This window comes from Mixophyes fleayi, chromosome 6, assembly GCF_038048845.1.
Source record: "Mixophyes fleayi isolate aMixFle1 chromosome 6, aMixFle1.hap1, whole genome shotgun sequence".
NCBI lineage: Eukaryota > Metazoa > Chordata > Amphibia > Anura > Limnodynastidae > Mixophyes > Mixophyes fleayi.
The window spans coordinates 222,570,373-222,597,387 of NC_134407.1; the positions used below are offsets into that span (position 1 = coordinate 222,570,373).

Genomic DNA, 27,015 nt, shown 5'->3' on the forward strand with positions numbered 1-27,015 from the left:
GAGTACTTGGTCATGCCGTTTGGCCTTAGTAACACTCCTGCTGTGTTCCAGGATTTGATTAATGAGGTGTTACGTGAGTTCCTGGGACACTTTGTTGTTATCTACTTAGATGACATTCTCATATATTCCAATTCTTTGTCTGAGCATCGGGGTCATGTCAGACAAGTCCTACAGAAATTACGGGAACATCACCTCTATGCTAAACTCGAAAAATGTGAGTTCTAGGTTAAGAAGGTATCTTTCCTGGGCTATATAATCTCCCCAGAAGGTTTCTCTATGGACCCAACCAAGGTCCAGGCAATCCTGGATTGGGTACAACCCAATAACCTCAAAGCGGTCCAGAGATTCCTGGGATTCGCCAATTATTACAGGAGATTTATTGGCGGTTTTGCTGACATCGTGGCTCCTATTGTCACCTTGACCCGCAAAGGAGGTGATCCAGCTGTTTGGTCACAGCAAGCAATAACTGCATTCAAAACCCTAAAGGAAGCTTTTGTGTCCGCTCAGGTCCTCAGACACCCGGACCCTAAGGTACCGTTTATTCTCGAGGTAGATGCTTCTGACGTCGGTGCTGGAGCCATCTTGTCACAAAAAGATCTTCAGACTCACCGCTTGCATCCATGTGCCTTTTTATCCCGCCAATTCTCCTCAGCGGAAACCAACTATGACGTAGGAAACCGAGAATTGCTAGCAATTAAATGGGCCTTTGAGGAATGGCGACACTGGTTGGAAGGCGCTGCACACCAGATCTCCGTCATAACGGATCATAAGAATCTGCAGTATATACAGTCAGCCAAACGTCTAAACCCCCGTCAGGCTCGGTGGTCGCTGTTCTTCACCCGATTCAACTTTATTATCACCTATCGTCCTGGTTCTAAAAATATTCAAGCGGACGCCCTGTCCAGAAGCTTCCTGGCACATCATGCTCCAGTCACTAACCCAGAGCCTATTGTTCCTGTGTCAATGATCCATGCCGGATTAACTCAAGATTTGAGTTGTACCTTACAAAGGTTCCAGAGGTTGGCGCCTGATAACACTCCGGTAGGATGTTTGTTTGTCCCAGTTCATCTAAGGAAGACAGTCCTTGCTGAAGCACACAACAGTCGGACTGCTGGACATCCTGGCATCTACAAAACACCGGAAATCCTTTCCCGTACTGTATGGTGGCCGTCTCTGTCTGCTGACGTCAAAAGTCATGTCCTGTCCTGTGAAGTTTGTGCCAGGAACAAAGTTCCCAGGACTCGCCCGGTAGGGCAGTTAGTTCCGTTAGCCGCTCCTGCTAAACCTTGGACACATCTGTCCATGGACTTTATAGTTGATCTACCACCCTCTGCGGGACACAATACCATTTGGGTCGTGGTAGACCGGTTCAGCAAGATGGCGTATTTCATTCCGCTAGTCAGGCTTCCTACTGCTCGAGATTTGGCCGTCTTATTCATTCAACACATTTTCCGCCTCCATGGACTCCCTACAGACATCGTCTCCGATCGGGGTTCTCAGTTCATAGCGCAGTTCTGGAGATCATTCTGTACCCTCCTGGGAATCAAGATTAGTTTGTCATCAGCATACCACCCTCAGTCAAATGGGCAGACTGAAAGGGTTAACCAGTCCTTGGAGAAGTTCTTGCGATGCTACACGTCGGAGTTCCATGACAACTGGTCCTCCTTGTTGCCCTGGGCGGAGTTTGCCTGTAACAACTCCTGTCACTCGTCCACCAAAACCTCTCCGTTTTTTTGCAATTATGGTTTCCACCCCAGATCTAACTCTTTGTATTCACTCCAGTCTGTTGGTATCCAGGAGATCCGTTCCACTGCCAGGGGTCTCAGAGTTATCTGGAAGAAAGTACTCTCATCTTTAAGACAAGCCTCACTTGTTGCAAAAAAAAATTCGGACCGACACCGTACCACCTGCTCTCTTAAGGTTGGCCAGAAAGTCTGGCTGTCTACAAAAAATATCAGACTGAAGCAACCTTGCAAGAAGTTGGGCCCTAAATTCATCGGGTCGTTTTCCATCATCAAGCAGGTGAACCCTGTCGCATTTAGGTTAAAAATTCCGGGCTCGTTAAGAATTCCCAACACATTTCATTGTTCTCTGTTAAAACCAGTTCTTTATCCAGCTCAAGCCCAGTCTTCATGGAAGCCACAGAGGTACAGTGTTCAGAAAATCTTGGATTCCAAAAAAGTGCAGGGACAGGTGCACTTTTTGATACAGTGGAGGAACCGCGGGTTAGAAGAACGCTCTTGGGTTCCGCGGAGACAACTCCATGCTCCCAAACAATTGAAGGAGTTCTTCAGGAAATTCTCAAGAAAACCTGGGTGTCGGGGTCCCTTGACCCCTCCTCAAGGGGGGGTACTGTCATGAGCCGCGGCGATACTCACAGCCACCGCGGCTCACTTCCCGCGTGCCCTGGCGTCCCGGCCGTCACCATGACGACCGGGACGTCACTTCCCCTTCCTACCCGGCAGTTGTCAAGGCAACGGCCGGACGCCTGTTATGTAGCGCTGCGTCCCGGCGGTGCTGGAAGCCGGGCGCAGGCGCGAAAGAGGACACAGCCTGTGGGCTGATTAGGAGTCTGACACACATGCAGGCTAAATGCCTGTAACTATCAAGCTATCAGGGACCAGCCCTGATTGGTCTGGAGTCATATTGCTCATTAGTCTGCAGGGGTGCATGTAAGTTCCTATTGGGCCAGCTGTGTATTTAAGGCAATGAGGCCTGCTACCTCATTGCCGGTTATAGCTTCTGTGCTCCAGTCTGCTGACCTGCTAGTTCCAGTTCCTGTATCCTGATATCTATATTTGACTTCCCGTGTATGACCCTTGGCTTTGTATTGGACTTCGGTCGTGTTTCCTGTGACCCTGATCCTTGGCTTGTTTACCCGTTCTGCTACTTTGCCTGTGACCTCTGACCTCAGCTTGTTCATCGATACTGCTATCTGCTGCCGGCCCTTGACCTCTGCGTGGACCTGACTCTTCTTGCCTGGGTTCTCCCCAGCCGGTACACACTTCACGACCCTCTGTCAGTCTGCGGCCCAGTCTGTCCCCACCATCAGGGGCTCCAGTGAACACCTGACTGGCAGAGTAGACTCCGGGTTGTGTTGTGCCGGCTGGAGGGGTTCCTAACACTTATGCAGTATAATCTGTATGATGGGGGAACAACAGAAGTAGGACAATTGTCTATTTGAATGATCTCCAAGAAGACTGACCAGTTTTCATAACATACAGGCGGTTTATGAACAGTTTTCTTGGAGGTCTCTCAGAGGGGCAGTGTATATGCTAATGTGGGGAAGAGATCCCTAGTGGGTTTGAATCATAGCTTGTTCAGAAAATAATCCAAAATCTTTATCCTTCTATATATTTGTTCTGATACCTCACACAGATCTGATTCCCCATTCAATTATATAAATAAAACAAATATAATAGCATTATGCCATTAGCAAATCTCATTCCAGAAGACATATGATTACTGTGCTCTCTCCGTGCATCGGTTATATATATTTGAAATACCTTATGCAGTTTTTGTCCCTGAGTTTAAATTGGCACAAGGATTTCACAAGGATTGAAGAAATGTATATTGAATATTCACATTTATTTATATACAGTGGTGGAAGTGGAAAATTAGAAGTGCTGGTATGGAAATTTGAATTGAACGGCTGGGGGTCTGGGGGACAAAGCGGCGCCCAAATGCTTTTGGGGATTTTGATAGTGAAATTATTTTAAAATCATTTTTACAGTATATAGTATAATGTAAAACATATTAAAAAAAATCAGGGCTACCTGTCCTGTGTCCCCCATCAAGCCTCTCCCTTATGTCTTCCTTGTGACTCTTCAACTTTCCCTTATCTGTGATGTGCCCATGTGCCCCTATCATTATATCTCTTCCCCTGACCTCTCTCCTTCTGTACTCTCTTGTGTAATCAACTGTCTTTCTCCTATCTCCACATGGATGTCCCAACACTACCTAAAGCTCAACATGTCCAAAACAGAGCTTATTATCTTCCCTCCTGCCAGAGTCAACACCTGCCTCAAATCTCCCTCACTGTCAATAACACCACAATTTCCTCTGCCTTGCTGTCACACTTGACTGCGCCCTCTGCTTTATTCCTCATATCCACACTCTCTCCCAGTCACGTGTGACTCCACCTTAAAAACATTGCCAGTATAGTCCCTTTTCTTACTCAACATGCTACCAAAACTCTTATCCATTCTCTCATCTCCCGTCTTGACTATTGCAACCTCCTGCTATCTGGCATTCCTGACACCATTATATCAACACTCCAATTTTTCCTAAATGCAGCTGCAAGACTGATCTTCCTATTTCACCGCTCCACATCTGCTGCACCACTCTGCAGATCCCTACACTGGCTCCCTATGTCCTCCAGAAACATATTTAAATTACTCACCCTTACCTACAACGGCCTCAACAACACCACCCCTTTATACATCTCAAATCTCATATCAAAATACTCTCTCTTCCTTCCTCTTAGATCTACCTCTGACCTGCGCCTTGTCTCGTCTCTGATAACCACCTCTCACTAAAGCCTACAAGTCTTCTCCCGTGCTGCTCCCCACTTATGGAATTCCCTACCACAATCAATCAGACTTTCCAAACAGACTTAAATTCTTAAGATCCTCTTTGAAAACCCATCTCTTTTTTAGAGGTGACCTTATCCTCGATAACATTATTCACACTAATGCACCCTCACAACCATCCCAATCTCCACTTTGAGCCACACTCGCTCATATTTGTTTCAGATGTGCCCTCTTCCCTTTATAATGTAAGCTCTCTAATGAGCTGGGTCCCCCATACCCTTTGTTTTCATGTCTCCATTCATTTTGTCTGCCTTGTCTGTTCTTGTTTTACGTATGTCCTATTTGATATGAGTCCTTGTCTCCCCTGCTGTACAATGCTGCGGAGCACTGTGGCGCCTTACAAATCTATGATAATAATAATAATAATAATAATAATATCGTTATACAAAAGTCATACATGAATTCTCCCCCTTCCCTCATTACATTCAGACAACCCCCCTTCCCGCATTACATTCAGACAGGCCCCTCTTCCCTCATTACATAAAGACAATCTCCCCTTCCCACATAACATTCAGACAATCCCCCCTCCCCCATTACAATCAGACAGTTCCCCCTACCCCCATTCCAATCAGACAGTCCCCCCTTCCCTCATTACATTCACGCAACCTCCCCTTCCCACATTACATTCAGAGAGTCCCCCCTTCTCTCATTACATTCAGAGAGTCCCCCCTCCCCTCATAACATTCAGAGAGTCCCCCCCTTCCCTCATTACATTCAGACAGTCCACCCTTCCCTCATTACATTCAGACAATCCCCCCTTCCCTTATTACATTCAGACAGTCCCCCCTTCCCTCAATACATTCAGACAGTTCCCCCTTCCCTCATTACATTCAGACAACTCCCCCCTTCCCTCATTACAATCAGACAACTCCCCCCTTCCCTCATTACATTCAGACAACTCCCCCCTTCCCTTATTACATTCAGACAACTCCCCCCTTACCTTATTACATTCAGACAACTCCCCCCTTCCCTTATTACATTCAGACAAGTCCCCCCTTCCCTCATTACATTCAGGCAACCTCCCCTTCCCTCATTACATTCGGACAGTCCCCCTTTCCCTCATTACATTCAGACAGTCCCCCCTTCCCTCATTACATTCAGACAGTCCCCCCTCCCTCATTACATTCAAGCAACCCCCCCTTCCCTCAGTACATTCACGCAACCTCCCCTTCCCTCATTACATTTAGACAGTCCCCCCTTCCCTCATTACATTCACGCAACCTCCCCTTCCCTCATTACATTCAGACAGTCCCCTTTTCCCTTATTACATTCAGACAGTCCCCCCTTCCCTCATTACATTCAGACAGTCCCCCCTTCCCTCATTACATTCAGACAGTCCCCTCTTCCCTCATTACATTCACGCAACCTCCCCTTCCCTCATTACATTCACGCAACCTCCCCTTCCCTCATTACATTCAGAGAGTCCCCCCTTCTCTCATTACATTCAGAGAGTCCCCCCTCCCCTCATTACATTCAGAGAGTCCCCCCTTCCCTCATTACATTCAGGCAACCCCCCTTCCCTCATTACATTCAGGAAACCCCCCTTCCCTCATTACATTCAGAGAGTCCCCCCTTCCCTCATTACATTCAGACATTCCCCCTTTCCCTCATTACATTCAGACAGTCCCCCCTTCCCTCATTACATTCAGACAGTCCCCCCTTCCCTCATTACATTCAGACAGTCCCCCCTTCCCTCATTATATTCAGACAGTCCCCCCTTCCCTCATTATATTCAGACAGTCCCCCCTTCCCTCATTATATTCAGACAGTCCCCCCTTCCCTCATTATATCCAGACAGTCCCCCCTTCCCTCATTACATTCAGACAGTCCCCCTACCCTCATTACATTCAGACAGTCCCCCCTTCCCTCTTTACATTCAGACAGTCCCCCCTTCCCTCTTTACATTCAGACAGTCCCTCCTTCCCTCATTACATTCAGACAGTCCCTCCTTCCCTCATTACATTCATGCAACCTCCCCTTCCCTCATTACATTCATGCAACCTCCCCTTCCCTCATTACATTCAGAGAGTCCACCCTTCTCTCATTACATTCAGACAACTCCCCCATTCCCTCATTACATTCAGAGAGTCCCCCCTCCCCTCATAACATTCAGAGAGTCCCCTCATTACATTCAAGCAACCTCCCCTTCCCTCATTACATTCAGGCAACCCCCTCTTCCCTCATTACATTCAGAGAGTCCCCCTTCCTTCATTACATTCAGACAACTCCCCCCTTCCCTCATTACATTCAGACAACTCCCCCTTCCCTTATTACATTCAGACAAGTCCCCCCTTCCCTCATTAGATTCAGACAACTCCCCCCTTTCCTTATTACATTCAGACAACTCCCCCCTTCCCTTATTACATTCAGACAACTCCCCCCTTCCCTTATTACATTCAGACAACTCCCCCCTTCCCTTATTACATTCAGACAAGTCCCCCCTTCCCTCATTACATTCAGGCAACCTCCCCTTCCCTCATTACATTCGGACAGTCACCCCTTCCCTCATTACATTCACGCAACCTCCCCTTCCCTCATTACATTCAGACAGTCCCCCTTTCCCTCATTACATTCAGACAGTCCCCCCTTCCCTCATTACATTCACGCAACCTCCCCTTCCCTCATTACATTCACGCAACCTCCCCTTCCCTCATTACATTCAGAGAGTCCTTCCTTCCCTCATTACATTCACGCAACCTCCCCTTTCCTCATTACATTCAGACAGTCCCCCTTTCCCTCATTACATTCAGACAGTCCCCCTTCCCTCATTACATTCAGACAGTCCCCCCTTCCCTCATTACATTCAGACAGTCCCCCCTTCCCTCATTACATTCAGACAGTCCCCCCTTCCCTCATTACATTCAGACAGTCCCCCCTTCCCTCATTACATTCAGACAGTCCCCCCTTCCCTCATTACATTCAGACAGTCCCCCCTTCCCTCATTACATTCAGACAGTCCCCCCTTCCCTCATTACATTCAGACACTCCCCCCTTCCCTCATTACATTCAGACACTCCCCCCTTCCCTCATTACATTCAGACAGTCCTCCCTTCCCTCATTATATTAAGACAGTCCCCCCTTCCCTCATTACATTCAGACAGTCCCCCCTTCCCTCATTACATTCAGACAGTCCCTCCTTCCCTCATTACATTCATGCAACCTCCCCTTCCCTCATTACATTAATGCAACCTCCCCTTCCCTCATTATATTCACGCAACCTCCCCTTCCCTCATTACATTCACGCAACCTCCCCTTCCCTCATTATATTCACGCAACCTCCCCTTCCCTCATTACATTCACGCAACCTCCCCTTCCCTCATTACATTCACGCAACCTCCCCTTCCCTCATTACATTCACTCAACCTCCCCTTCCCTCATTACATTCACTCAACCTCCCCTTCCCTCATTACATTCACGCAACCTCCCCTTCCCTCATTACATTCAGACAGTCCCCCCTTCCCTCATTACATTCAGACAACTCCCCCCTTCCCTCATTACATTCAGACAGTCCCCCCTTCCCTCATTACATTCAGACAGTCCCCCCTTCCCTCATTACATTCAGACAACTCCCCCCTTCCCTCATTACATTCAGACAGTCCCCCCTTCCCTCATTACATTCAGACAGTCCCCCCTTCCCTCATTACATTCAGACACTCCCCCCTTCCCTCATTACATTCAGACAGTCCTCCCTTCCCTCATTATATTAAGACAGTCCCCCCTTCCCTAATTACATTCAGACAGTCCCCGCTTCCCTCATTACATTCAGACAGTCCCTCCTTCCCTCATTACATTCATGCAACCTCCCCTTCCCTCATTACATTCACGCAACCTCCCCTTCCCTCATTACATTCACGCAACCTCCCCTTCCCTCATTACATTCACGCAACCTCCCCTTCCCTCATTACATTCACGCAACCTCCCCTTCCCTCATTACATTCACTCAACCTCCCCTTCCCTCATTACATTCACTCAACCTCCCCTTCCCTCATTACATTCACGCAACCTCCCCTTCCCACATTACATTCAGAGAGTCCCCCCTTCTCTCATTACATTCAGAGAGTCCCCTTCCCTCATTACATTCAAGCAACCTCCCCTTCCCTCATTACATTCAGGCAACCCCCTCTTCCCTCATTACATTCAGACAGTCCCCCCTTCCCTCATTACATTCAGACAGTCCCCCCTTCCCTCAATACATTCAGACATTCCCCCCTTCCCTCAATACATTCAGACAGTCCCCCCTTCCCTCAATACATTCAGACAGTCCCCCCTTCCCTCATTACATTAAGACAGTCACCCCTTCCCTCATTACATTCAGACAAGTCCCCCCTTCCCTCATTACATTCAGACAACTCCCCCTTGCCTCGTTACATTCAGACAACTCCCCCCTTCCCTCATTTCATTCAGACAACTCCCCCCTTCCCTTATTACATTCAGACAAATCCCCCCTTCCCTCATTACATTCAGGCAACCTCCCCTTCCCTCATTACATTCAGGCAACCTCCCCTTCCCTCATTACATTCAGGCAACCTCCCCTTCCCTCATTACATTCAGACAGTCCCCCGTTCCCTCATTACATTCACGCAACCCCCCCTTTCTTCATTACATTCACGCAACCCCCCCCTTCCTTCGTTACATTCACGCAACCCCCCCTTCCTTCATTACATTCACGCAACCCCCCCTTTCCTCATTACATTCAGACAGCCCCCCCCTTCCTTCATTACATTCACACAACCCCCCCTTCCTTCATTACATTCACGCAACCCCCCCTTCCTTCATTACATTCACGCAACCCCCCCTTCCTTCATTACATTCACGCAACGCCCCCCTTCCTTCATTACATTCACGCAACGCCCCCCTTCCCTCAGACAATTCCCCTCCTTCTCTCATTATATTCAGACAATTCCCCTCCTTCTCTCATTATATTCAGATAATTCCCCTCCTTCTCTCATTACATAAAGACAAATCCACCCCCTTCCCTCACACTTTCCTCCTTTCAAGTGCATGCTGCCAGTTGTAGTGCAACACGTATGTACTTTTGGAAATAGTAAGTGCTGCCACATCAGAAAAAAAAAAAAATTGTTCCACCGTTAATGAAATAGTATGGCACTATAATAAATAGCATGGCACTATAATAAATAGCATGGCACTATAATAAATAGTATGGCACTATAATAAATAGCATGGCACTATAATAAATAGCATGGCACTATAATAAAAATAGTATGGTACTATAATAAATAGTATGGCACTATAATAAATAGCATGGCACTATAATAAATAGTATGGCACTATAATAAATAGCATGGCACTATAATAAATAGCATGGCACTATAATAAATAGTATGGCACTATAATAAATGGCATGGCACTATAATAACTAGTATGGCACTATAATAAATATCATGGCACTATAATAAATAGTATGGCACTATAATAAATAGTATGGCACTATAATAAATAGCATGGCACTATAATAAATAGCATGGCACTATAATAAATAGTATGGCACTATAATAAATAGCATGGCACTATAATAAATAGCATGGCACTATAATAAATAGTATGGCACTATAATAAATAGCATGGCACTATAATAAATAGCATGGCACTATAATAAATAGTATGGCACTATAATAAATAGCATGGCACTATAATAAATAGTATGGCACTATAATAAATAGCATGGCACTATAATAAATAGTATGGCACTATAATAAAATAAAAAATGTTTCCCTTCCTATTATCATTAATGAAATTTGGCCCACTAATTTATTCATAAAATAATTTGACTCATGATTATAACCTATTCAATTATAGTCATTCAAATACTAAGAATGCACAGTTTTAGTACAGCGGCAAGTAATTCACAAGGTATAAAAAATATACACAAATATATTATATATATACTCTATGATCTGTTACAACAGGATATATTAAGGCTTTGGTGAAATGATAAAGTCACAACTACTCAAACATGTATCAGATGAACCTGTGGTAAATAGTCATCAGCAAACACCCTAATACCCAAGGGTTTTACATTAATTGGAAAAGGAGAGATGTCTGCAATAGTTAATCAAACAATGTATAATAATTAAATGTACTGAACTAAGGGTAATATGTGAGACAGAAGATCCAGTGAGGTTTATTGTAAATCCAGGACACTTTCATATAAGCAGGTCCTTTGGTTCTTTGGCCTGTATGCAGCCCTGTTACAATAAATTGATTCCAAATTGTCTACTGCAGTCTGTTGCAGGGATTTCTAGGTATTCTTGTCTTCAAATTAAATATATTGCTTTGTGTTCCTGTTGTGGTATTTTATTTATGTCTTCTAAGGTGACGTTCCACGTAAAGGTCTCTACTAAACTATTTTTATATGTCTTAGTAAATAACTTAGTGAATAACTGTAGGCAGAGTTCAGTACACAGCAATATTTGGGTTAATATCAATGTTCAGTACAGAGCAGTGCTTGGTAATTAGGCAGAGTTCAGTACACAGCAGTGTTTGGGTTAATAACTCCTTTTCCAAAAGAACCTCAAACCAAACAATCAATATAAGGTTAAGACTAGAGAATGTATATAGATTGTGATTGGAGACGTAATTTGGGACTTGTTAATTTCTTATGAGTGTTTATTAACAACAAAGAAAATAAATTGGGGCAATAATGTATTGAACTAAAGTAGTTAAAAACAATTGGCAGCAACTATTCTGCAATATAACACGAGCTTCAAGAAAACAATTAACACCTAACCCTCATTCAGGTTATTACCTTACTTCCTGATCCATCTCAAACCCTTACCGGTGGGACAGTTACCATCTTCTGTTTAGTGACTGGACACACAGACAGTGAGGTTCCCTCCTCGGCTGTGATATCTCCCTTATTTTCTCTCTGAAACATGGACTATACTGAGATCCTTTTTGAGAGATCTAGTTCCTCTTGTCCATCTCCAAGTGGTCCTCTGTCCAGGCTTACAGCTTCTCTCTATGTGTCTTTATATTAAAGGACTCTCCTGAGCTCATACCTGCTGGAATCCAGTTCTGTTGTCCGTCTCCAGCTAGTCCTCTGTCTCAGGCCTCTTGCAGGACACCACAGCTGCTCTCTGAGCTCCTGGTAATCTTGTCAGGGAGAATCCCAAGCACTTAGCATACAACCATCAGATAATATATATGCATTGTGCGCTATGCACTATTTAATAAATAAGCAATCACCAATCAGGTGCTTCTAATGGAGAATATCCATAATTAATATACTGTCCAATGTTAATGTTTCCCACTTCTCAATATATGTAAAAGCCTCAAAATGAATATAAAACCCATAGTAATTACCACAAATATCCCTAATAGCTCACATACTAATGTAGACATTCCCACCAGGATGTCATTGGCACCTTCATTCAACCAAGATAATTAGTATATATCTTCCAGTGTCCACTCTCCAGGCAGGTTCAGTTGTCTGCAAGTCAGTAACACATTACTGCTCCGCGTATCACCTACTTCCAATGCCAGAACCTGCCCCAACTCCCCGTTGCATAGCACTGGCTACTAGTACTGCAGGAGTTAGTTCAGTGCATCCATGATGAATTACATTTGCAATTCATCATTGATGCACTGAAGAACTAACCCTTGACCAGGGGCTGTCTGGGGGTCAAGCACACAGTACTGGCATGATAAGCAGTCCATCCTTAAAGGGTGATTTAAGGTGTAGAACACGGGCTGATTTATCAAAGGGCAAAAAGCTCTATTGCTGGAGAATACAAGCGTTTTTACAACAAAAGGGCTTGTTTCTCCCTACATAATAATAGTGCTACCACCAGCCAAAACCCATTAGGGTAGGGAGTATTTATTAAGCTTTGAGGTTGTACTCCCTGTTTTGTTAATGCCATCATAAGATAATGTTACCAGAGCAAAAGCATTAAAAAATGCTTTATTCTTGGATTACAGCATGCTATATAATGCTATTTACATTGTTTTGATTGGTTTACAAAAAAGAAAGGTACTTGTTAATTATAGAAGCAACAATGTAGCTCACCAGTGCCATGTGCCTTCCACTTGAACCACTGTCGCTGCCTCATGTCATGATTTGCTCAAGTAGAACATTGGTTCAAGTGAAGGAAGTGGTGCGGTGCTTGGGATCTAAAGTGGCACCCGCTTAATTACTAGAGTACTAGAAAAAACAAACTTTATTCATTTAAATAAGTTTAAAAAAGCAAACAGTTTATAAAAGTTATATGTTTTATAAAATATTATGCAGCTGAAAAGCTATTTTTAATAGTGAAATATTAAAATAAATATGCTAATAATAATAAAATAATAAAAATAATAATAATAATAATAATAAAAATAATAATATATTAAAATACTGAACATGTACTTTACTAGATAAATGTTAATGTAATTTTTTTCTGTCTTCCTCTGTTTGTCTCTTCTCCTGCACAGGACAAAGTGTGGGCCCCCGGTCTAATAAAAGCTAGCAGACTCAGGGCATTGAATGGGAGCCTTTGTTATAAGTAAGCTGCATCTGGCCTGCCTGGGAGTATTGGTTGTGACCTATGCGTCCTCGTCAGTCACTATAACAATATTAGTCGTACAGGACTCCAGTAGGCTATGGGAGCCCTGTAGAACAATCTTGTGTTAGTGTATGACGTGGCCATGTATAGTCGATCGCCAGCCACACCGTGTACTACAAAGCTGGCTGGATTCTGTCCCAAAAGCACTTAATAGGTGTCAGGCCCAGGGGCAGATACCCATTGCCCCAAGCAGGGCCGGATTAACAATGGGTCTGATGGGGCTGCAGCCCAAGGCCTCTCTACAGAAATAGGCCCCGGCCAGCCAGGAGGGAAAAAAATATATATATTTTTTTTTATGTGTGGACACCCACACTGTCTATTGTATGTACCTATAGAGGACAAATATAGATATATACAATGTATTCATAAATATTCATACATAGATTCAAGTTTTATCTTTTTTATTAATTTTTCTTAAGTTTTCAGCACCCTGTACTTTGTTCAATGTTAAAAACATAAAATTGAGCATTTTTCATTTATGTTTCTGTTAAACACTTTATAAATAGAAATAATCAACCATTGTTTGTATTTTTGTCTTCAATGGTCAATAAAATAACATATATTTACCTCTCAACTGTCCATCAGGATAGCTGGAACGTATTTCCACTCTTCACTTTACATACAAGCTGTGTCAACCAGTTAGTGATGCACTCTTTATAGAAGGAAGGATGGGAGGGAGATGTAAGTGGCTGGATGGAAGTGCAAGCTATGCCCTCCATGGTGCTGGCCACACCCACACACAGCTTGCCACACCCACACATCACTGGCCACACCTCCAGTGGGACGGCACTTCTCACAATAGGCCCTTTATAATTTTCAGGTCTATGTGGCCCTTAATCTGGCCCGGGCCCCAAGGCTCAGCCCACCCATACCCATGAACCCTATTCCAGAAACCGTGCCAAAAATGTGGGGTCTGCACATAACCACCTGACCCATGCAGGTGCCCAGGTATTTTAATTGACCTACAATATGATGGTCTTCAGAGCCATATATAGACACCATGGGGCCTTGGGTGAAATGGTAATATGGGCCCCACCCTCTCTCCTCACACAGGCACACTAGGAAGTTCAAGTGGCCCTTGAAAATATTGTAAAAGAGCTCTCATGTTAGAGGTGGAGTCAAATCAGGGCTCAGGACCATGCATACGCTGCCAGTGTGGATCAGGCCTCCACTGGAGTTGGCGTGATTTGCATTTAAGAGTTGTGGCTGTCTCTTTAGATAGAGCTAAGTCTCATTCCAACCTCTTTACTTAAAACACATGCATTCTACACCAACACTGTTAAATGAAAGCAGCACCCCATTCACAAACAGAGCAGCATGGAGTAGAACATACCTCCCAACTCCCAACTGTATCTGAAATGAGAACACAGTTTTGACAGCACAGGACAATCCCCCAAAATCAGGAATGTTTCACCAGTATCAAATTGTTGACAGACGGTGTTGCTTCTCCTACAAGTTTAGTATGAAACTTTTCAGCGCTGGGTATGTTTGGTAGATCAGGGCCGCCAGTGCAGATAACCTTAATAAAACAGCAATAGTAGCTGTGTACCCAAATATTTAGTTATTGCTACTGTTAATAACACATAAAAGATCTCTTGGCTGCAATTCTGAGAACATTTGTTATGGGATATTCCCAATAACACCTAATATTTGTCACAGTTTTTAATACAAATCCAACTTTCTATTGCAGATATTAGACTGTGAATCCGAAATTATCACAGATAACAGTCATTATATAGATGCTTGTAAATTTGTACAAACTGAACAGAAATCCTTATTGTGGCTGGATCATACTTAAATAACTGATTGTATAAATTTATTAAAGGTAATAGGGCAGGGTGCCAATTTATATAATTGCAAATGTACTGATTTTTATTATATTGTGTTGCATTTTGGTATAGGAAATGTATTTATCTTCGAGTCATATGCCTGAAGGCACTGGTGGGGGGTGGGGAAGGGGGGTATTAAACTTGTTAGGCTTCTTATGTCTCTAAGACAGGAAACAATAAATCAAGAGATTTATGAAACTTTTGTTAAAGCTTAAAACGCGTTAACTCCAAGTGTAGAGGATTTTAAGTCCTGAGATATTTTGGAATATTTCAGACGTTGCAGAGCCATCTAGGATAAGGGGGAGGTGTTACCCGATGCTAACAGGTGTGTCAGAGTGTGTATAAAAGGAGAGCTGTTTGACCATGTAACTCTTGAAAGATCGCTAGTACCACAGACTGGTGTTTAACTGTCCTTATAAGGGCTACTAGAGCTAATTAAAGATCATTGCTTCAAGATCCTGCTTTGACGACTAATTACCTGCTGTAATTCCTGTAACCACAGATTAGACTAATCTATTCCGTTATCCGGCTATTCTGAGATTGCGACCCAGCACTCAAGTACCAATGCTTTGCCCGCTACCCGCAGCTCTGGCCAGTGTGATAGGCTTGAGAGAACCATCCACAGCAAGCCTGATCTGAAGACAAGAGTTCAGGGTTACCAGCCCAGGTGTACCAGCAAGGGGGTACACTGTCAGGGGGAGTGACCCAGCAACACAACAGACAGGATGACATAGACAGTCCATCCTGTCACTTTTCTAACAGCAGGTATGAACCTAACTGCTTTGATCAAAAAATGGCAACATATGTATATGAATGAGTCTGCACATTTACTCTTTCAGATCATGTATTGTACTCAGGGATAGAAGATTTCATGTAAAACTCAGCTGTGTCATCTGCACCTGTAGATACGCATCTCACATGATAGCACACTGATTTATTAGGGTGATACAAACACTCCTAATAAGCCTCGACTGATGGGTTTCTTTTCACCAAGCTGCAGTTTGTCTTGAGCACATTCGTGGAGCTCGGTCCCGCTGAAAGTCCTGCTTGGGAGCCGTTACAGGTGTCTAACACAAAATCATCTGCAGACCGCTGTTACCACAGACCAGACTCTCACAATCAGGTGTCTTTCATAGTCCTTTGTAGCATAAAGATTAGCAGAATGAATAAAGGCTCAATATGACAATCTAATCACACCATCTGACATGTTTCATTGCCAAAAGCAATTTCCACAGAGAGCTACCTGTTTTAACAGCTTTTGCAACCTGCTGCTGATGTCTTAATCGCATTTGCTACATGTCTGGATCCTGGAATGTTGAGGCCCTGCTTGTAAAAGACATAGGTACTATTCCCCTCCTGGAAGGCTGAGCAATGAGTGAACACTCTAGACCACCTTACCACCCATACAGCCCTGACAATAAATGAATAGCATTTTTTAAAAAAACTTTCAGTTATAAGGACAAGTTCCACTCGTTCTTAGCACTGATGTGTTTCAAAGTACTTACAACAATACTTACTTTTCGCCCACTGGTATTTCCTGTCAGTGGGGGCCTAGAGTAGAGGCTGACATTGATTACATCTTTGCCATTCAGCAATTACATTAATGAGGTGGTGGAGATAGGAAACTGGCCTACAGAAAACAATCTGTAGTGCAGGGGATGGATGAGGGCACAAAAGTGCCCTACCTCCCCCACTCTGGTACCCACACACTGAGGGGCAGCATCTTTTAAAAGATAGAAGTCTCCTCTTTTAAACAATGTGCCCTATTAAAAGACAATCACTACATACACTACATAAATCATGAAGAAGTCAAGGGATTGGGGAATCCCCTGTATCACATGTTGTGGTCCCTTATTATTTATTGTTTGGTGATCACCAGACACTAGCACCCTGCACTACAGAAAACTTGAAGGAGCTCATTAAAGGGGATATATATTCATATTCATATCTCCCTCATACAGGCTCCACGGAGCTATGGAGACCCCTTATTTGAAAGTAGATAAGCCCCTCGTTCAAATTACGTGCCTCCTTAGTAGTTATTATCTGGTGATCACCAGACAATAACACCCTACACTACAGATATTGTCCATAAGTCAGTGATGGGGGTTAAAGTGCCTCGATCTCCTTCATTCTTTCTTCAACTCAGTAGTGCCCTCATTTGATAGTAGGTTGTCTAATTTTGTAATGGTGCCTTGCTGGGCTACCCATATTATTGCCACACATTTTATACATTTCATTCAAACTAACAAACATACATTATCATATTTAAGTGCAGATTTTGTTATGAAAACATATGTGTAGTACACTGTTCTTTGCTGATTGGAAGAAGCAATTACCACAACGTATTTGTTAGTGGTGTGTACAGAAAAAAACCACACACACACACACATATACACACACACATACACACACACACACACACATACACACACACACACACACACATACACACACACACACACACACACACATTCGCTTATGTTCACTTTCAGGCAATTTTAGAAAACAAAACAAAAACTTTCTTTCCAGTGTAAGGAGGTATAAGGAAGCTAATGATATTTTCTGTTAAAACAAGGTATAATTTGTATGGATGCTGCATAAACAAATAACAGATATTGATGATATTAAACAGGATCAGCACAGGGATGAGAAAAGCCTCAGCAGCAAATGGTTTCAGTCTTTTTATTGTGCATTTCAGGATGCAGAAAAACATTTTATACCTCATAAAATATGATATTGAGCTTTTGTTAATATTCTTTGTGTCACAATAAAAATATACAGTCAATAGATAAAAGTAGCCATATGCAATAAGTGCAACACATATTTATAACTATAAACTTAGTTAACACCATTTAAAGTTCAAAATTAAATTATCTTAGACATGGGGAATGTTATCTAACAAGTCCCAGGTGCCATCATAAATACTGTACAACCCTCCATAGCTACAGAGGTGGACATGTCAGGGGCTAATAAACAGATGTTTGGATTATTAGAAACCACGATTATGGGGAATTATGGGTGATAAAGAGTGGGGTGACTTTCACACTACCGGACCAAATTATGACACCCCAACATTTTATAATTATCTTTAATTTATAAGTTGTCACAAAGGTCCGCAGAGTCATATATAGAGGAATAAATTAAGTACACAGTTACAAAATGAAACAATAAATACACAATTACGCAGTACATAGTTATACAATGAACAAACAGCTATGAATTATTAGAGTACATAACAAATCAGGCAACAAAGACATACATGAGAAAAAGTAATCATACGTTGGGAAAGATAAGTAGAATATTAAATATACTAGGGATGTGCACCGGCCACTTTTGGTGTCTCGTGTTTTCTGTTTTGGGTTCGGATTTGTTTCGCAAAACACCTGTCGAAAGATTTTGGTTTGGATTTATTTTGAAAAAAGCATAAAAAGTTCCAAAATCAAGTTTTTGGGCTTTTTTTTTTTACTCCTACGCTATTATTGACCTCAATAACATTCAATAACAATCATTTCCACTAATTTCCAGTCTATTCTGAACACCCTCACACCTCACAATATTGTTTGTAGTCCAAAACGTTTCACCGAGGTAGCTTTCTGGACTGCATAGTGGAGTGATCCCGGTACCCAATTTGGTACCGGGGTCACAATATATCACCCTCAACTGGTCTGAATTCCACCAAAAAAGTATCTGGACTGCGTAGTGGAGTGGTCCCCACAATATAATAAAAAAAAACCTCAACTGGTCTGAATTCCACCAAACAAGTATCTGGACTGCGTAGTGGAGTGGTCCCCACAATATAATAAAAAAAAACCTCAACTGGTCTGAATTCCACCAAACAAGTATCTGGACTGCGTAGTGGAGTGGTCCCCACAATATAATAGAAAAACGCTCAACTGGTCTGAATTCCACCAAAAAAGTATCTGGACTGCGTAGTGGAGTGGTCCCCACAATATAATAAAAAAAAACCAATTGTTCTGAATTCCACCAAACAAGTATCTGGACTGCGTAGTGGAGTGGTCCCCACAATATAATAAAAAAAAAACAATTGTTCTGAATTCCACCAAACAAGTATCTGGACTGCGTAGTGGAGTGGTCCCCACAATATAATAAAAAAAAACCTCAACTGGTCTGAATTCCACCAAAAAAGTATATGGACTGCGTAGTGGAGTGGTCCCCACAATATAATAAAAAAAAACAATTGTTCTGAATTCGACCAAACAAGTATCTGGACTGCGTAGTGGAGTGGCCCCGATACCCAATTTGATACCGGGGCCACAATATAATAAAAAAAAACCTCAATTGTTCTGAATTCCACCAAACAAGTATCTGGACTGCGTAATATTGCAGTACCACTGGACTTATACTGCAGAATGAGTGAACTTTGTAATATAGCAGTACCAATGGACTTATACTGCAGAATGAGTGAACTTTGTAATATAGCAGTACCAATGGACTTATACTGCAGGATTGTTTTGGGATATTTTATTTTTTTTTATAATTACTTTTTTTGTAATTTTTTTTATAACTTTTTTTGAAATTTTTTATAATTTGGGAAAAATGGGGAAATAACTATGCCCTTAGAAGGACAGAGCACAGGACACAGCACCACTGGACTGAACAGGACACAGCACAGGACCCAGCAGCACCACTGACCTCAGAAGGACAGAGCACAGGACACAGCACCACTGGACTGAACAGGACACAGCACAGGACCCAGCAGCACCACTGAACTCAGAAGGACAGAGCACAGGACACAGCACCACTGGACTGAGCAGAGCACAGAGCACAGCACAGCACAGAACTGAACAGCACGAGATCTACCAGGACAGAGGACCACCTAACACACCCTCCCTCTACCCTGATCAATGCCCGAGTGAAGATGGCGGCGACTAGCGGGGAATTTAGAGAATATAAGTATCACGAGATCCGACAGCGGGATTATGACTCAGAGCCTCGGTTTCAGTTTTGCAATTGGCGGGAATACCCGGATCTGTCTCGGATCCGGCTCTGATCCGCAACGTTCGGGTGGGCTCGGATTTCAGAAATCCGAGTGCGCTCATCTCTAAAATATACGAATGCAATTAGCATAACACATTGCGTAGCATACAGAAACAATTCAGCATAAGGCATGACAGGACAAGCAAGATAGACAGAGAGTGGACAGACAGGAGACATTCTGTAGAGGACCCAGCCCGTAAGACCTTACATTACATTGTAAAGGGAGGGAGTAAACAAAAATGAGAAAAAAAAACTGGATCTTAAAGGTGCACTGTGTAGTGAACCTCCAAATAAGCAATAATTTCCATAAATCTGTTGATATTCCAGTAATATTGTCCCATATCAGTAATTACTGGAAAAAATATATTGGTTCAAATGTCAGTCACCCTGGTTAATTAGAGCCGTTTGGTTTCAGATCTAGCTGACATGACAAGTTGTCAGCTATTTAAATCATAACTAAGCTGCTATTGCTCAGTTCTCCTATCATAATACTGTTCGGAATAAACAGATAGTATCCACAGGATGCCGTTAGATAATCAGAGCTGTGGCATAGCTTAGTTCTCAAGCAGGTTGCTGAGACAATAGCCTGAGTCTCTTTTCAGAAGGATAAACAAACATTTAGTGACAGGGAGTTAATTGCGAACTACCTGTCAAGTTTTCTTGCTTGGGGTTGGGACAATATAAAAGGACCTGTGGTTGCGCCTCACATGCGCACGCTATCATCATCATCATCATTTATTTATATAGCGCCACTGATTCCGCAGCGCTGTATAGAGAACTCACTCACATCAGTCCCTGCCCCATTGGAGCTTACAGTCTAAATTCCCTAACACACACACACAGACAGACCAAGAGAGGGAGAAAGACAGACACTAGGGTAAATTTTTGATAGCAGCCTATTAACCTACCAGTATGTTTTTGGAGTGTGGGAGGAAATCAGAGCACCCGGAAGAAACCCACACAAACACAGGGAGAACATACAAACTCCACACAGATAAGGCCATGGTTGGGAATTGAACTCATGACCCCAGCGCTGTGAGGCAGAAGTGCTAACCACTTAGCCACCGTGCTATCCTCTTATTCTGTTCTCAGACACACTACAGTGGCGCACACAGGGGGGGTTTCAGAGTCTCCAGAAACCCCCCCCTTGCGCTAATTAAGTGGCCACCATAGCGGCACTGTCCTATACAGCAGCCGCGGCGCTGTCAAAGAAGCGTCCGCGGCAGTGCTGTATTGTATACAGCACCGCCGCGGACGCTTCTTTGACAGCGCCGCGACTGCTGTATAGGACAGCGCTGCCGAAACAGAGGGCGCAGCTCTCTCTCTCGGGTGTTTTGTTTTGTTTGTTTTTTTGCACTCCACTCGTTATAAAACTCACACTTTTATGCACTTTTCCTTACACAATGTTGCCTTACTCAGTCTTTGACCACACTAAATAACACTTAAGCTTTACAGAATTATTTATCCAATAACCACTGTATCTCAGCAGTACTTCACAGTATATATTCGTTATAAACAACCAGTACTCACAACATATGTATGTATTTAAATCAAAGTATTTTACTGTTAACACCGAAAACCCTGCATTCACAGTTCACACATATATCATAAAGTTAAAGATAACATAGTTTATCAATATAAAATTAGCCCTAAGTTCACCTCTTTTATTCCTTTATTCCTTGCACTACTTTCTTTACATATGTATTCTTAAGAATTAGTATTTATAATATTGATTTAACTATCACAGATATCAAACAATAGCTACACAGGTATATGTATATAAATTGTTAAAACATTGAATAGTTCAACATTACAAACACATATAGCTTTATATATATATATATATATATATATATATATATATATATAGTATTATAAATTATACTTATCAAATGCTTGTATCCTGGATCCAATCCTTTATCTGCAATGTAGGGAACGTTCCTGTAGTATAGAATCCTTTTCTGTAGTGTAGTGTATGTTTTCTGTAGTGTAGTGTATATTTTCTGTATAGTAGTGTATCCCTATAGAATAGTATATTGCCTTTCCTGTAATGTAATATATATTTTCTGCAGTATAGTGTATGTTTTCTGTAGTGTAGGGTAGTGCTCGTTGTCCAGGGGCAGACAGGCAGACCGAGGGGGAGTCCAGGGTCTGGCTTTTATAGTACAGACCCAGAAACTCCCAGCCTCCCCAGCGACGTGTGTGTGGTGATTCACAACACACATGTGGACGTTGTGTGTGGGCCAGGGGTGATGATGTCATCACCCCTGGTGTCTTCCCCCCAGTGGCGGATCCAAGGGGGGGTGGATCGGGGCGATCGCCCCCCCTAGCAGGGGCATGCTGCCGGTGGATTGCACAGTATGTGCAGGTCCGCTCGGCAGAGAGAGCTAGGGAGAGAGTCCTGCCCAACTGCTCTGATTGACACAATCAGACAGGTAGTTTGCAATTAACTCGCTGTCACTGGATGTTTATTTATCCTTCTGAAAAGAGACTAAGCTATGCCACAGCTCTGATTATCTAACTGCACCCTGTGGATATTATCTGTTTATTCCGAATAGTATTATGATAGGAGAACTAAGTAATAGCAGCTTAGTTATGATTTAAACAGCTAACAACTTGTCATGTCAGCTAGATCTGAAATGAAATGGCTATAATTAACCAGGGTGGCTGACATTTTGCTGTAGGAGTTACTTAGACAATATCAGAAAAGGATTATGATTGATTTGAACCAATATATTTTTTCCAGTAATTACTAATATGGGACAATATTACTGGAATATCAACATATATATGTAAATTATTGCTTATTTGGAGGTTGACTCCCTCTAAGCTGATTATTTAAGATAAGTTGTACTATTATTACATATAAGTGAGGAATAAGAGTCATGCACGGCAAGTTTTAAAACACTTTATTTTCACTTTTTCACATTTATATTTTGCTGCTTTTTAAAATCAAACTTTTAACTTTTACTAATAAAAGTTATGTTTAATTCTAATTACTTGGTACATGTGCATTTAAAATAAGAGACCCATTACTACACAATGCATCTTTAAGACCCACTTCTTTTATTAGCTTTTTTGCTTACTTCTGATTATTTGGTTACTGGATGGTAGCACCTCAATACAAGAATGATGGCAACATATACCTAGAACTGTTGAGAACATGATACCGATAAAATGTAGAAAGAGATGTGTAGTTGGTGTGTCTAACTAGTGCGACCACATCCTCTTTCTTCTGAATTCTAAAGGGAGGGGTATGGAGAGACAATAGGAGCAAATGGAAATCAGGCATAGTGGGGTACACTGTGGTGTTAAGGTCTGTAAGTTGCTGAGGCTAGGATCGTACAGAGGCCTAGATAGGACCATGATGGTACAAATGTCTAGATGGTGCAGAGTCACGGAAGGTCCAGCTGGTGCAAAGGCCTAGAGGGTATAGAGTCCAAGATGATGTCTGATAGAGGTGGTGCAGAAGGTTGGATGGTATAGGGACTTAGATGGTGCAGGGCCTAGATGGAGCAGAGTCCTGGAAGGTCCAGCTGGTGCAGAGACCTAGAGGGTATAGAGGCCAAGATGGTGTCTGATAGAGGTGGTGCAGAAAGTTGAATTGTACAGAGCCTTAGATGGTGCAGGACCTAGATGGAGCAGAGGTGTATGGGCTTAGATGGTATGGGGCTCTGAAGTTTATGGTGCTTGGAAAGTCCAGGTGCAGATGGTATCTTGAAATTTTAGGTAGCAGGGGCAATAGATGGAGTAGAGACCTAAGTGGTATGGACAAGATGGTGATGAGGCCTAGTTGGAGGAGACCTTGGTGGTAGAGGGGTCCAGTGCAGGGCCTAGATGGTACAGAGGTTCTGCTTACAGACGCCTGGATGGCACAAATGTCAGGAGCAGAGCACAGAAAATATATTTATATAATATATATTTTTAAATATTGTTTCTATTTCTTTTCATTTTATTTTTTGATAAGTGGAACTGAAAGCCTGAATCAGTGTTTAAAGTTCCACTGCGCAATGAGTTCTCATGCTAATGTGATAAGTGGCGATAGAAAACTTGCTCTATCGCCAATTTAATAGTAAATAGACCCCTTAATGAGCTATAAATGTTCTTATATCCACTTATTGAAGTGCTGAGTTGTCTGACCCACATTCTACATATTACTGTAGATTCATATTGTAATAAGTAGAGGACATCGCTTGACTTGCAATTGAAATGCTGATTAAGATTGAATGTTTTGGGCCGTGATCCGAAAAATGATTTGTGTGAATTTTTTCCCCTTCTCTAGTCCAGGGCTCAACAAAATCTGGGAACTCCGAAGTCAGTGCTCCAAGTGATGAGACTGTAGTCATGGCAACAAAACAGACATCCTTGAATATCAAACATCAACGTATCAAACAAAATAGCAAGTTACTAAATGAAAAGGAAAAAGGAAAACCTTCTGTATATCAGCTGAACTTGGATCTTTGTAAATCTGGATATCATAAGTACAACTTTGGAAAAGAAAATCATCAGATACCTAATAAAGTGATTCTATTACTAGGAGCTACTGGATCAGGAAAAACAACACTGATCAATGGAATGGCCAACTACATCTTGGGTGTGGAATGGAAAGATGACTTTAGGTACAAACTTGTACACGAGGTTACAAATAAATCTCAAGCTCACAGTCAAACCTCTGTAGTTACAGCCTACAAGATAAATTATGAAAGTGGGAACCAAATCCCTTATTCCCTCACCTTGATAGATACACCAGGATTCGGAGACACCAGAGGAATAGAACAAGACAAGAAGATCACAGAGGACATTGATGCATTTTTTACAGCTCACAGCGGCATTGATCAGATCGATGCTGTGTGCTTTGTAGTTCAGGCTTCTTTGCCTCGGCTGACATCCACCCAGAAATATATATTTAATTCTGTTTTTTCTATTTTTGGAAAAGATATCAAAGACAACATATTTATTCTCATCAACTTCTCAGATGCTGAGACACCTCCAGTACTAGAAGCTATTAAACATGCTGACATCCCCTGCCCTCTGGACAGTAATGGTGACCCCATTCACTTCAAGTTCAACAATTCAGCTCTATTTGCCAACAATCAGGCGAGTAACATGAGTTTTAATGAAATGTTCTGGAACATGGGGGTAGAGAGTATGAGAACATTTTTCAGTGATCTGAGCAAATTAGAATCCAAAAGTCTGAAGTTGACCAAGGAAGTCCTCATGGAACGGAAACAGCTTCAGATGACTCTTCAGGCTCTACAGACACAGATAAAGGCTGGACTAATAAAACTGGATGAAATAAGGAAAACACAGGAAGCTCTGCAGCAGAACAAGGGTCTAATGGCTGCAAATAAATACTTTGAGTATGAGGTATATATAACAGTTGCAGAAATGCATAAGGTAAATAACAACACAACAAACTGCTCAAAGTGCAAATTTACATGTGACGATGTCTGCAGAATTCCTTTTGACAGTATGAAGTGGTTGTGTGATGCTATGAAGAATGGACACTGTACACAATGCCCAGGTAAATGTGCCTGGAGGGATCATACTAATGAAAGATATAAGTGGGATTATGTGACTAAAATAGTTAAAAGAACCTCTGATCAGCTGAAAAATAGATATGAAAAAGCTGCTGGAGAGGTGATGAATGCAGGAAAGATTTTCATAAAGCTAAAAGAGGAATATGACCTTGTGAAAGATGCAGTGTTTTTACTCATTTGTAAATCCTCTCAGAGTCTGAAGCGTCTCCATGAAATCGCTCTAATACCAAACCAGCTGTCAGTCACAGATTACATTGATCTGAGGCTACAGAGTGAGGAACAAGAAGCCAAACCAGGATATAGGGAGAGAATCAAGTCACTGATGGAGGTCAGAGAGCAGGAGGAGATGTTACAGGAGATCCAGAAGGCGCCAAATAATAATTTCAAGAAAGCAGAGAAAATGATGTGTACCTTCTTCAGCTGGACAACAAGTAACGTACACTGATTTACATATGGAGCAAACTACAAGAACCAGCGCTGAATAAGTACATAATAGGAGAAGATACCAGTAAGATGTGGTCATACGGGTGTATAGTCCAGACCACTACACTCTCATATACAGGGAAGACGTCATTTTATCATCAGATCTATGGTGTCTTATTTTTAATATATAAAACTAATTCTTTACATTTTATTCTCCCTATTTCCAGATTGATTTTCTAACAAATCATTTTAATATGTTATATAGTAGAAAAGGATTTAACTTTTCTGGGTTGGGCTATTTTTCCAAATACCTCTTAAGTTTTATTCTCTGATATTCTTCATAATATTGACCATAACAATCTCTACCTCTAGAGGTTTTACCTGATACTGTAAATACAAATAGCGGCAATGACTATCAGGTTAAACCTCTGGAGGTAGACATTGCTGCTATTTGTATTTACATTATCAGGTAAAACCTCTGGAGGTAGACATTGCCGCTATTTGTATTTACATTATCAGGTAAAACCTCTGGAGGTAGACATTGCTGCTATTTGTATTTACATTATCAGGTAAAACCTCTGGAGGTAGACATTGACGCTATTTGTATCTACAGCAGACACAATGGTCGGTAGTCAGTAAAGTCTCCCAGCTGGATCAGTGTAAACATCTGCACCAGATTTACCAGACACAGAATCCATCTGTAATGGGTGATTTTCCTTTATTATATCTGATGTGATTCATTTGCATAAGATTTGCCGTTTCTGTAGTTGGTAGATGTAAGTAAATAACACTATTGTGTAATTAATGAAGTGATACAGATAACACAAAGTAAATAGCTGCTGCTGATGTCTTTAAAATGATTTGTTAAAATGGTCATTAAAAATAGATGGCATAACATTAGCACACAGAGAATAACTGGGATTAGCTACAATTGGATACATTAATTTCACTTGTATTAAGTGGTAGTAAAGTGCTAAGACAAAACAATACCTTTGGCAGCCAAATGCATTAATTGAGCAATAGCTAATTGCCCTGCGGGCAAAAATGTTTGTTATTGCACTCTTTACAG

The 27,015-nt window shown here is 42.2% G+C and overlaps 1 protein-coding gene across 1 annotated transcript in view; it reads left to right on the forward strand.

Moving 5' to 3' along the window:
• Positions 1 to 26,158, forward strand: part of LOC142160588 (uncharacterized) — a 38,339-nt gene extending 12,181 nt beyond the window's left edge. Inside the window, exon 2 of the mRNA XM_075215459.1 lies at positions 24,266 to 26,158. Within this exon, the coding sequence (XP_075071560.1) occupies positions 24,328 to 25,968 (1,641 nt within the window). The 5' untranslated portion in view covers positions 24,266 to 24,327 and the 3' untranslated portion in view covers positions 25,969 to 26,158. The remainder of the gene's footprint in view (positions 1 to 24,265) is intronic.
• Positions 26,159 to 27,015: the final 857 nt, after the last annotated feature.